This window comes from Battus philenor, unplaced genomic scaffold (genome assembly GCF_028537555.1).
Source record: "Battus philenor isolate CCGP_79_NKW_IND1 unplaced genomic scaffold, ilBatPhil1.0.hap1 SCAF_28, whole genome shotgun sequence".
Taxonomy (NCBI): domain Eukaryota; kingdom Metazoa; phylum Arthropoda; class Insecta; order Lepidoptera; family Papilionidae; genus Battus; species Battus philenor.
In genome coordinates, this window is record NW_027181691.1 from 6,313,656 (window position 1) to 6,326,616 (window position 12,961).

At 31.4% G+C, this 12,961-nt stretch overlaps 2 protein-coding genes across 2 annotated transcripts; one reads left to right on the top strand and one right to left on the bottom strand.

Moving 5' to 3' along the window:
* The first annotated feature begins 249 nt into the window (after positions 1-249).
* LOC137925821 (hexosaminidase D-like) lies at positions 250-5,787 on the top strand. Its single transcript, XM_068769280.1, has 5 exons — positions 250-272; positions 1,875-2,196; positions 2,854-3,045; positions 4,093-4,205; positions 4,794-5,787. The coding sequence occupies exons 1-5, from the start codon at positions 250-252 to the stop codon at positions 5,785-5,787; spliced, it is 1,644 nt and encodes a 547-aa protein (XP_068625381.1).
* Positions 5,788-6,571: 784 nt separating this feature from the next.
* LOC137925865 (uncharacterized) lies at positions 6,572-11,523 on the bottom strand. Its single transcript, XM_068769334.1, has 5 exons — positions 11,254-11,523; positions 9,938-11,042; positions 8,569-9,772; positions 8,223-8,425; positions 6,572-7,370 (listed from the first exon to the last, which is right to left on the bottom strand). The coding sequence occupies exons 2-5, from the start codon at positions 11,030-11,032 to the stop codon at positions 6,696-6,698; spliced, it is 3,177 nt and encodes a 1,058-aa protein (XP_068625435.1). The 5' UTR covers positions 11,033-11,042; positions 11,254-11,523; the 3' UTR covers positions 6,572-6,695.
* Positions 11,524-12,961: the final 1,438 nt, after the last annotated feature.

The following is a 12,961-nucleotide window of genomic DNA, read 5'->3' on the forward strand; positions in this document are numbered from 1 at the left end:
ACTGCGTAGCAAATTAACGGCAACGAAATGATGATTTTATTATGTTATACTTTATTTTTATTTTATTATGTTATACTGGCTTAACCCGGTAGATTTTGTCCTGTGCGGGTATGTCCATATTTTTTAGTTCTATGTAGTAATATGTTTATGTGTCATTAAAAAGTTTACAATGTATACTTCATGTTAACTCGTTTGAGAACACCACTGTGTAAATTAAATAATAATATCAACAAATTAACATTAACCCATATGCATCTAGACAGCTACAAATTGTTATGATCCACATAGAATTTACTAAATCGCGGGGTCATCTGATGGTATGTTAGAAACACAAGGATAAATAATCTGTGTAAATACATATACATACACATTTTGTCAATTCAATCAATCAGTACAAGGGTTTTTTTATTCAAATGTCATATATAAAAACATAATTTTATTACGTCGACAAATATTAAAATGACCAGATAAATTTACTAATGTTTATTAAAAAATACCATATCATAAATACTTCTTTTTTAACAATTACATTTATTAATTAAATGTAACAGTTGTATGTATATTTTTTTTCTATAAATGGTACACAGAACGCGGTGAAGCCGAAGAGTGAGAATATCAAAAGTTTTTTTTTTAATAATTTAGTAATGAGTCGAGAATGCGTTTTTAATTGTGTATAATCAGTATAATATCTGAAAAAAACATATTACTTGAAAAGGTAATATCACAGGGGATTTTTATTCTGAACAACAAAGACGTATTGTTTGTTTACTGTAATATATTGTACATATATTTTAGAACGTAAAACAAAACTACATGGCTAATAACATATATAATAATTTTATCGTTAGGCTTTTATTTATTCAAATCCTAGATAACAACACCATGTTTTCATTGATGGTCCAGACAAATAGGCAAATTAATATTAAAACGTAATACGAACAATGTAATGTCTTGTAGTTTTATATGTTTCTTAAGAAAAGCTAAACTTTGAAGTTCGAATATCGAGTATATTGGCTTGAAAATATATCGTGCGGTGCAGAAATTCACCCCGGAGGCGAAACACTTGAAGCTTGAAATTTAATATATGCAAAGTAACCGGAAGTCAAGAGCTATGTATGAAAATTATTCGTTTATACGTATCTATAGGAATATATCGTGTACATGTTAGGTTAAGCTCGATATTATGTTGAAAGAAAAATATCTCGAGGGAATAGTTATTATTACTAACGCTTTTTACTACACCTCTATAAACTTCTTCTTAACATTTTGTTTAAAAACAGCCATTATCTGGAATATGAGAGAATTTAAACCGTCGTGTATTGAATACATTTATTGTCCAATTTTATTTAAATTTAATGTCAACGTTTTTTATTAAATTCTCTTAATGTCAGTTATTATGCCTTTGACAAACATAATGTTGAAGTTTATAAAGTGACGTACCGTCACTACACGGTTTGTAGACTAATTAAAAGTAAGATTTACTGCTGCTGCCTTAAGTGTAATGAGTTAAGACTTATTTATAATTAATAGCTATATCAATATAATTTAGGAAATGTATCCTTTAAGAATAAAACGTCATTAAAATCTAGAAACGTTTGAGTAGCAGAGAATATCAAATCATTTATATTATAGAGATATGTACGCATTGATACAATTAAGATAAATATTGTAAATACATAAAGATAGTTCGATGTATTCCTTACGTACGTCGCTCCTTAAAACGTAATCAAACTAATTGAATTATAACTGAAGCAATACATGTGAGTGAGGTCGCAGGAACTGCATTGAACATGTCGTGTCGCAGTGTCGTGTACAATAAATCTCTTTAAAAATTTAAATTCCTTTACCATTGAAATGATTGGCCGCTTTCTAAGACGCCTTGTGAGAATGAAAGTTAACATTATAACCGTTTTCATGGGAGCTGTGTATTTATGTTTATTCTACATTCTACTACACGCGTGGTTCCAACGCAAACATAAGCTACTGACAGTGCAACAAATGGGTGTCAATCTATCAAGTGTCGTAGTACATATTGATTTAAAAGGATCTCCACCTAAGTTGGAATACCTCTCTTCGTTACTCCCGTTGTTCAAGGAACTTGGTGCTAACGGCTTATTGATGGAATACGAAGACATGTTTCCGTATAAAGGAGACATCGCGAACTTGAGTTCAAAATATTGCTATAAAGAGCACGAGGTATATATTTAAATTTCTTATTATAAACTACCTAAAATTATCCTGTTATTAATTTCAATAGGCAATAATACAAATATGTGTATACTGATATAATTCTTAAAAGCATAAAGAATGTAAATGTTAGTAAATAAAAATTGACTACATTGATTTAGCAGAGCATAAATCCAAGTGTCACACGTCATACACAAACGTCAGTCTAAATTAGTTGAAGGAGCAGAGAGTGACTATTTATGTATTACACGAATAAGAATAAGTAGATTTTTACTTAATTAAATTTTGTTAGTATTTAGTGCTTCTATTAAGTTATGTTTTTTATTCTATTAATTGTTTTTGATATGTAAGGACAGGGTGGCAAAACTTAGTCTTTATGTATATCTGAAGTAGTTTCATATTTTTTTTTTAAAAAAGACTTTAAAAATGAACAGAATAGATGGCCGCGGGGAATTTAATGTTCTGGAGAGAAAATCATAGACCGACAAGCGTAGTGAAGAAGATCCACCCAACAGGTGAACAGATGACCTTGTGGAAGCCGGAAAAATTTTGATGCAGGTCGCTTTCGATCGTCCTTATTTTAAATTTAGAAGATTGTATATGTCCGGCAGTGGACGTCCTGTGGTTGAAATGATTCTAGTAATGATAATAACAAACTTTTTTCAGCTAAGGAATTTCATCAAGTTCGCATCGCAAGCTGGTTTTGAAATTATTCCATTAATTCAAACATTCGGTCACATGGAACATGCTTTAAAATTACCTGAACTGAAACATTTAAGAGAAGTGCCTCTTTATCCTGACTCCATCTGTCCCTCTAAGACGGAAAGTAAAGCTCTCGTCGATAACATATTACGGCAGGTAAACTTTTAAAATACTTTTAAACAGTAAATTTTAAACTATTTTTACACTCTTCATTTTACTACTGTACTCTTAAAATCAGAAATAAAAAATAGATTCAGAATAAAATAAATAGTACAATGGGTGGCTTTATCTCTCCACGAAATTTCTTAAAGACAACCATAGTATGGAAACGCAGGAAAGACAAGTAGAAGGTAATCAACATATACATTGTACGAGACAGTTTCATCGTTATTAACTCAGCCAACAGACGCCTACTGTTGGAATGTGGCCACTCTTATAGATTTCCAATAAGACTGGTAGAAAGCGGCCTGCATCCACCGTTATTCGACGACAAGATCATCTATCCACCTCGTCGGTGGACGTCCCACGAAATGGTTTAGAATATGATAAAATTTAATACGCTTAAAAACATACACCAACATTTCCTTATATATACTACATTCATTTATTTATATACATGTACTAATAATCTCTCACCGCACATATAAACATATAAGGTATCACCATTTCAGCCAATAGAAGCCCAAGATATCTATGTGGGGAAATACCGTAATCGCCACGCTTGGCAAGAGGGTTGGCGATCGCAGTATGATATTATAGTACGCAAAGGACGCTGTTGCCCATCCTCTGAAAATTTATTTCTGAGTAGTGGCAGCTCTATATAATTAATGCACAAAGCTTGAATTGCATAAGATTATATCTTCGCAATCGAAAATAAATAAGTATATAAATATTATGAAAATAATTCTTAATTCAGTACTAATTACATAAATGAATAGATAATACTGCTGTTTTCTGTTTTCTGGATTAGGATGAAAATTTTTTTAATACATTTGTCTTATCACATTTACTACAAAAACAATAAAACATTCAAATAACTTGAGTAACATTTGATACCAGAAAGATCTAAAAGAAAAAAAAGCTTCTTTCTTTCCCAGCGGCGATCAGCGCATTATTATAGTAATATTTAGATAAAAGTTTTCCTTTTCTTTCACGGCTTAAGCAAATTTTCTTAGAAAAATAAGTTTCATATTTATATTTCAGATTATCCATTTTCATAGCCAAATTGTACCACTTAGATATTTACATGTTGGTTGTGATGAAGTATTTCATATCAACAAATGCGCACAATGCCTCAGTCGTGGACAGACAGATTTGTAAGTCGATTTTTTTGTTAGTTTAAATAAGTTGTTAAAAAGTGTGTTCGATATTAAAATGTAAATTATTATTACCTTTACTAATTATTAATATCGATAAAAAAAATCTTGTGAAATAATTATTGTTACTGTAATGATAGTCATCGTCATCAAATCAGCCGATAGACATTTACTTCAAGGCTTCCCTAAAAGATCGCTACAATGACCTGTATTGTCTTCTTTTTTTATTGAGGAGATTTTTCACTGTTAATTTCAGAATCAACAATACTCGACAAACCGACAAAAAGTTCAAACAACAGTCTCATCTGTTTGAACTTTTTTCAGTTTAGAATTCTCTTGGAACTTACAGCGGAATAACCAAGTCGTAAACTTTTAACTACTAAAGCCTCATTATGGTCTAGTTATAATTTCGAAAGAGTTGCTCTATAATATTAAAAAATGAATATATTTCCATAACAAGAGAATTACAATAAAACTTAATTAGACACTATATCAACAGTAGCAGTTTCGAATTGTGTGCAATGTTAAAACGAATACTTAGTATATTTTGTTTTATAATATTGTAAAATGATCTGTTTCTTATTTCAGAAATATCTTTATGGATCATCTACAGAAAATAAAGGAAACTGTCAAAGTATTGAGCCCTAATACGATAGTTTTATTTTGGGATGATATGTTGCGTGGCATAAATTCCAAGGATTGGGATGATTTAGGATATAACTTTAGCGATATACAACCTGTATATTGGGATTATTCTCCGTCTTTACGGGTGTCACATAGAAACTTGTATAATTATCATAAAAAATTCGAGAATATCTGGATAGCCTCAGCGTTCAAAGGAGCTGATGGTCGTACCGCGACCCTTCCTAATTTGATAAATCGTTTCCTAAATCATGTGGAATGGCTTAAATTCATCCTGCACTATAAATTTGGTGGAGAGAAAAAAAATTACAACTTCAAAGGAATAATTTTAACCGGCTGGTCTCGATATAGTCATATGGATCCGCTCTGTGAGACACTTCCATCGTCAATTCCAAGTCTAGTGGCGAATCTGTTACTAATTAAACTTTTTCAATCTGCTTCTATTGATGATGTTTATTCACTTGATGGTGCCAAAGTATTTAATAGATATTTAAAGGAAGATTTTAATAAACATTTGCAATGCGAAGATTACATAGACTTAGAAAATTTTGATAGTTATTCTTGTAAGTTTAGAGAGAGTAATCTCTACAGCAGTCTTGAACAATATATTTTTCAAAACAGTGACATTATAACCAAAATCAATGATGTCAAAGAAGGATTACACTTCTTGGAGTACTATTACAAATTAGATCACTTGAATATGAATATAATAGCAACGAATATTAAATGGTGTAATGAAACTATCCTAGAATTAACTGATACAGAGAATAGAATATATAAAGCAATGATGCCATACCACAGAACAGTCGTCATCGATGAGTACATCAACTATAAATTTTACGACAGAAGAAGGAAACTAAAAGTTTTATTAAAGATACTAAAAGATTATTACCATGTTCGCACATGGCAAAGAAAAACACATAAAAACATGTTGTTTTGAACAATAACTAAATTTATAGAATAGTGATACATGTAATTGTTTCACTATTATTAAAAAAACCATGTAATTATTTATTTTTTAAAACCTTATCTATTTGAATACTTTTTAATAAAGTTATTAACAATGTTTAATTAAATTCAAACACGATTTCCCACTACTTCTCAACATGCAATACTTTTACACTAACTTTTACTTATACTTTAACTTTAATACTTTTACTTTTCGTAAATGTAAATTTCTACATTTTCTTTGTTGACTTACACTAAAATTAATAATAATATGACGTTACGCAATAACTCAAACATGAATTTAAAAAAAAAGGGAACCTTGTATTTTAATAGTTTTTTTATATTGTGCCAAATATTACCTAAGCTTGATAAGCTGTGAAACATTTAAATAAATATAATTTGTGTAATTTTTTTTTAAACATTTAAAGCTAGCACAATTGAAAGTTGAAATATTTTATACGTTCTAGGTTCTATTGTTGAATAGTAAGGAATGATTCTTCACACAATCTTCATCGAAAAATAACATTTTAAAGATTCTCTTTTGGAATATCACTTATAAATATATACACTTATTAATAATTATATATACCTTTATTTCGACGTCATCAGACAAAAACTAAAATAACACTCAAACATTTAATTTTTCTTTAACATTTTATTCTATTTAACTTAACATTACTGATCAAAGGTTCTGTGAAAGAAAATAAAAATGCGATAGGCAAGAGATAAAAACTGTTTATTAAGTACTTTTATTCAACACAAAGCAATAACCACTGACGATAGTATCATGTGCTAATAAACTATTCATTAATAACAATATCACTTTCAACTTAAATATTATAACCATTTTAGCACCAAATTAAGTTCTTAGCTTTTGAATCGTCTTAGAAAACATAACTTCTATCTGTTTTTACTATCATTATCATTAGAATCAATAGTTTTATTTTCAATTACAGGTTCTACTTTAGGTTTGTGAATTGGAGCTATTTCGACTGGAGGAGGAGTGATAGGTACTAAGCTACCATCTTCCTCTGCGACTTTTAATCCAATAGTTGCACCAAGTTTAGCACTGGCTTGTTTAAATGTATCTGACAGTTTGACTTGGACAACGTTAATGCACATAGATGTTAAAGCTAACCCAAAAATCAAATATAAAATTGAAGCCATCATGAACATTGGATGATCTGGAACAAGATCACCGAGGCCAATAGTTGACATAGATATGAATACGAAATAAAAGGATTCGAAGAAATTCCATTTTTCCCATATATTAAAAGCAAGAGCCCCAATAATAATGTACACTACTAAAATGGTAATTGCGACTGAAATTGGTAAATTGAATTCGTCATCGATTTCGAAAACCGAAGGCGCGGGTGTGTCTGGTTCTGTTGCATTATCTAAATCCGGTTTCAATGTTCCTGGCTTTGGTGGCAAAGGAGGTGGTACATCACTAAATTTTCTCACAACCGGTGGTGGCTTATCTCCTTCATGAATCTCACCGATGTCCTCCTCGGAAAATATTTGTGACGGCCGGCGAACAACATCGTAAACAATATTCAGACCCTTAATCACTTCCTGTAATAGAAAAACAATTGGATTGATTAACAACATGCGAATACACAGACGAAAATAGGTATCGCATATAATTTTTCTAAATTATTATTGAATCATAATGTATTATAAGTAAAATATTGGTATACCGATTTTATTTTATTCAGGGAGATGTAAAATAAACCGTGTTTTTTAATTTAAAACTTAAAGTAAACATGGTTTCTTATAACGGATACACAATTTTCATTTACTAGACTATATTATATTATACTACAAAACAACAGTCGTAGATCATGAGTTGAATTTCCCGGGATACAATCTTATGTAATTCAGACTTTGTGCATTAATTATATAGGATTGCCACTGCTCACAAACAACTTTCTTATGGGCAACAGCGTCCTCCGTGTGCCATAATGCCACACAACATTTGCCATGCCGCCTGCCAAGCGTAGTGATTGTGCCGTTGCCTTGCAGTGGGAATTTATGGGCAGAAACGATGAGAACGACGAAAGAAAAAAACAACTCATGTGTCTCTTCTTCATATTTTCTCTAAATGTTTGTGTGTTTATGTGGAAATTAAAATACGTTGTAAGTTTCTTTTCACAATAATATCAATGTCGGGCTACTAAAATATAGGTTATATTTATTTGAAATTCTGCCAAATCGTAATCATTGTGTTTTTACTACAAAAAAATTATGAGTGACGTAAGTCCGCATCTTTTATTTTATAGTAATAGTTGTGCTACCGAAATTAATTCATTATCTATTTTACAAAACAAAAACTATGCAGGCTATTTTTAACTTAAAAACTGGAGGTTCGCTGAAAGAAGTTGTAACCGTATATTACGAGTGTTTATTTATATATTTTATACTTGCCTGAACGGGTACAGTCCTCCGTACTTTTCTACAACTTCTGGTGTAATAAAATCTTCTTATGAAGGCCCAAAAGAATTTTATAATTCTGGTAAAAAGTTTACCAAAATCAGCAAGGACTATTAAAAATAATGGTATTCCAATTATAGCATAGACAATAGTCGCCACTCGTCCATATGTTGTTTTCGGAGCTATATGGCCATAACCTAAAACAGAAAAAGAAATATTTTTATATTACTTTATTAAACGTTTAACAATCGATTCCTAATATACAAAATGAAACACTACCACGCTACATTTTCTATTTATTTTTAATTTAGATTGTTTTTACATATATTTTTAACCTTACCAATAGTTGTAATCAATGTGAGACAATAAACGAATGAGTTCATAAAGTTCCAAGACTTCTGTCCACTATAAGAAGTGACTCCGGCTTCATGTGCTGTATGTAATTGATTTTCAAATTCAAAAAGCTTGTTTCTTGCCATAGACTTCCAATCTTCTTCTCGTAAATAATGGCTTCCACGCCAAAGACTTTCAATAAAATCTCTTTTGACACTTCTACTCCCACATTTATATGCATTCTCAAACGACCCTTCTAACGTTTTGAACATTATACCACCTAACCCACACATAATTACTAAAAGTAGTAATTCGCAGATACACCTATTTCTCAGCAACCTTATCATTTCACAAGCTTTTTTCTGCTCTTCTCGGAATTGCTGCCAACGCGCTAAATGTTTCCAACGACTCTTCTGCGTTGTTGATTTTTTATTATTTGTAGGCACCAAATAACTTTTATCCGCAATTGTAGATGTTACTTTATTAATTTCAATTATACTTCTTTTTCTTAAAACAGGTTTAATTTCCTGTACCACTTGTTCATTTTTTTGTTCTATATTGATATCGTCATGTATTAAGTTCACATTTCCCGTAGAATCTTTTTTATCTACTTCTAAACTTAAGAGATTCAATTTTCGTGTCAATTCTGCGGTTCTGACGGACAAATCAAATTCGTATTCATTTTCACTCGGTGAGGAAGAATAACAACTAGAGGTATACTCAGATTGACTAGCATCCACGTAACCAGAACTATGTCTACTTCGATGTCCTTGTTCTGTCTCCGGTTTTTTCTTAGACTTAAGACCGTATAATATTTCCCTATCACTAATAATCTGAATTGTTTTAGGACAAGATATTCCTCGTGTATGTCTTAGATTTGTTGGAGTTTTGTTAGGGGTTTGTAAAATTTTGCTCTGTTTGTACTCTGTTGGTAGTCTTGGATCATCTTTGGGAATCGACAAACTTCTAGCTCTCGCTTTCTGCATTAATTCTATTATTTCTATACTAGTTTGACTTATACCTGTCGCAGTTTTGTCAATAACATTTTCCGTATCTGGTACTCTATGAACCGATTGAGAACGATTTGCCCTCGGTGACTTATTTTTTAAAAAACGCCGTGGCGTCGGAACTACTTTACGTTTAGGTTCATTTTCTACATTTTTTTGGTGATGTTGTTGATCTTCGCTCATCTCGCTTTCACTTGTTTTGCTCTGTAAATTTTATTATTAATTATTAGGCATTAAAAATATGGTATTTTATTATTTAATAATTTCGTTTAATACATTTTTACAAAATCCATGCTAAATGATATTATAGTAGAACATTATTAACAATGTGAATATCAGAATTACAAGAAACGTTATGTAAAAACTGACCCCAAATCGTGTTGCAGATTTGCTTCTTGCTGGTTTAACAGGCGGAACTTTACTTTTTGTTTCTTCTCTTGATAATCGACTGGGAATTTGTTTTGCTACTATTGGTTTCTGTTCCGCAGATATTTTTCTACTTGGAGTCCTAACTATTCTTTCTCTTATTTCTACTACAGGTTTTTGATCCTGAGATAATTTTCTGCTTGGTGTTCTTTCCACTTGCATAACTCTATTGACTAATTCACCGGTAGAAGTCGAAGAACTAGCAGTTTTAGGCACCTTAGCTTTTTGAGATTCTGTATTTTTGTCACCAAAATCTTTATTCTCTTCTTTTTTTGGTACAGATTTGGATTTAATTATCTTTTCTTTTTCATCGGGATAAACTATTTCTTCCAATTTCTTTGGAGTCGTAGGCAATGGGTATGGTAAATTTTTATCTTTTGGCGATGAGCTTTCCGTTGCAGGAGGAGACAACGACCTAGCCTTTTCATTTGTTTTAGAACTGTCAGCTGATATTGAGCTACGCCTGCTAGAATCATCGTCTTTAGGTCCTAATGTATAATTAGTGGACAAAAGTTTGTTTGTCGGATCAATAAAACTTCCTTTGCGTTGTAAGGAAGACGTTTCATCTTTTTCTGGAATTGCAAATGGCGATATACTTCTTCGCCGTCGCTCATTGGCTGCTAATGCCCTGGCTTCAAGAACTTCATCTCTATCTAAGTCGTATACAGGATCTTTAAGGTTAGCTTTTTCTTGAACTAAACGTTTCATTTCTTCATAAGTATTATCTGCTTCAATTTCCCTTGAATTTCTCTGAGGGTTAAGATCCTCGTCATCAGATGTTGGGGTATCTTCATGAGGAACAGGAGTGCGACCGGGTTCCGGGGTCTTTTCTCTTTGCCTAGCAGTTGATCCTCTATTTTTAGGCAAAATTCTACGTTTTCGCATAGCCGTAGATTCTTTACTAGATTCATCTTCCATTTTTAATTCTTTGCTTGTGTTTGGATTTCTAAATATTAATTTGCTTGTAGTCTGTGTTTCAGATGATGATTTTATAGAAGCAAGATTCGAATTGTTCTGTGACTGGTCGTCTTTGTTCATACTACAGCAACTGAAATTTAAGACATTTTTTTTTTAATAATACTTAATAATAAATAAGAAAATAAATAAAATTGCCTGAACTAATGTTAAAAAGAGAAGTTCATTTTTATTTCTTAGCTATTTAAGCGCTCTAAACAGTTTACTACTTTAAATAAGCTAGATGGACAAAGATAAAACGCAAGCTATATAAATTTGATTATGAAACAACAAAATCGACCTACCTTTTGTAGTAGTTGCATCCAGAAACTCCGGCTCTTCATCGGGGTCAACGTATAAATCTAATAAAAGATTCTATTTTTAAAAACTTCTACACTTTTAATATAAACAAAGATGCACGTAACACTATGTGACAAACACTATGTGTTAAAACAACGCATTTTTTAATAAAACGTGATGGAAATAAGAAATGTATATCGACTTAATAGTTTAAAAATCACAGTGAAAATATCAAATAATTTAACAGTAGTAGCGCATAGGAACTGAGCTCACTAGCGCACGACGGGCCCGCTGGGCACAGATCCAATTTCGACACAACTACAGCTACATTCCGTCCGGCCCGTGCATGTGTGCGCTTAAAATAAAAGCGAAAACACGTTACATGCTACAATTCGATACAATAAAGATTATTGTTATTTTATATAATACTTATTAATTACTACAAAAATTGTATTTCGAACCAAGATTTTTTAATACTGTCCATTATGGACAGTATTAAAAAATGCTTCTATAAAAACTTTTTGCATTATTTCATTACATATGCGTACTTTTGTTAGGACCAATAATGATGACCTAAATTAGATAAAATTTTATTATAAATATTTTAATAATATAATTTTATAATAAGGTCATTTGCAATATGTGAACTTTTCCAATAGCTTGCCAAAATAAAACGTTTTTTTTTTGTATTTTGATGTAGATAATTATTAAATGAATTAAACCAAAAAAAAAAATATCCTTATAAGAGCGCTCGCGGGTGTTCCAAAATAATTGTTCTTGTATAAATAACATTAATAATAGAACTATTCTATTACCTACTGTGTAATCGAATCGAACAAAATAATCGCAGAGCTTGTTATTAACGAAGATCACAAATGAATTCAATTTAATTTCACATTATAGTTAGCGTCATTAATATCTAATAGTCCCCGGTCTGTAGAATTTATTACAGTTCAATAGCATCACGACATATTGTCATATATACTGGCTGTCCGCTTCGCATGACGTAAAACATGAAGATAAATATAATTTTGTTATCTAAATGTTTAATTATCTATCGATCTACGAGTGAAAAATCGGAAATTTGGGAAAATTCTTAGTTTAGTAAACTACTCGGAGAAACAAATCATCATCATCAGCCAATAGACACTCGCACTGCAAGGCATATGACTCCTACCAATGATCGCCACAATGACTGGTGTCACGCAGCTTGCATGTAGCGACTTCCGACAATCACCATAACGCCGGTCCAGCTAGTGGAGTGCCTACCCTCGCCGCGTTTACCATCTCGCACTCGTCACTCGAGAACCTTTCGGCCTCTATGGCCGTGTTGCATACAATGACAAACAAAAGAATGTTGTAAGCAAATTTCAAGTCTTTCAGCCTTATAATTGCAGATATATATATATATATATATATATATATATATATATATATATATATATATATATATAATATCTCTCCGCCCCCCGCCATGCTTGACCCGCATTCAAGTTTTTGTGTTAATAATTTCACAAATCAATTCATAATAATTTTTAACATGCTGAAAAAATTATTCCAGTCAAGTCTTATTTAAACCAACAGCAGTTTTGAAAATATGTATTTAATATTTTTAAATACATATCCTTTTGGCTCCCTTTTGGGACTAATTTCATAAATTTGTCTTCCTTACTCAACGAAAGGAATATTTCTACTAAATTTCATAATAAAATT

Coding starts and splice junctions, on each gene's coding strand:
- LOC137925821 (XM_068769280.1), top strand. CDS start 250: ATGCATCTAGACAGCTACAAATT. Junction 273..1,874: donor CATCTAGACAGCTACAAATT/GTTATGATCCAC, acceptor CCGCTTTCTAAG/ACGCCTTGTGAGAATGAAAG. Junction 2,197..2,853: donor ATTGCTATAAAGAGCACGAG/GTATATATTTAA, acceptor AACTTTTTTCAG/CTAAGGAATTTCATCAAGTT.
- LOC137925865 (XM_068769334.1), bottom strand. CDS start 11,032: ATGAACAAAGACGACCAGTCACAGAACAATTCGAATCTTGCTTCTATA. Junction 9,773..9,937: donor AATCTGCAACACGATTTGGG/GTCAGTTTTTAC, acceptor TAAAATTTACAG/AGCAAAACAAGTGAAAGCGA. Junction 7,371..8,222: donor GGAGGACTGTACCCGTTCAG/GCAAGTATAAAA, acceptor TTTCTATTACAG/GAAGTGATTAAGGGTCTGAA.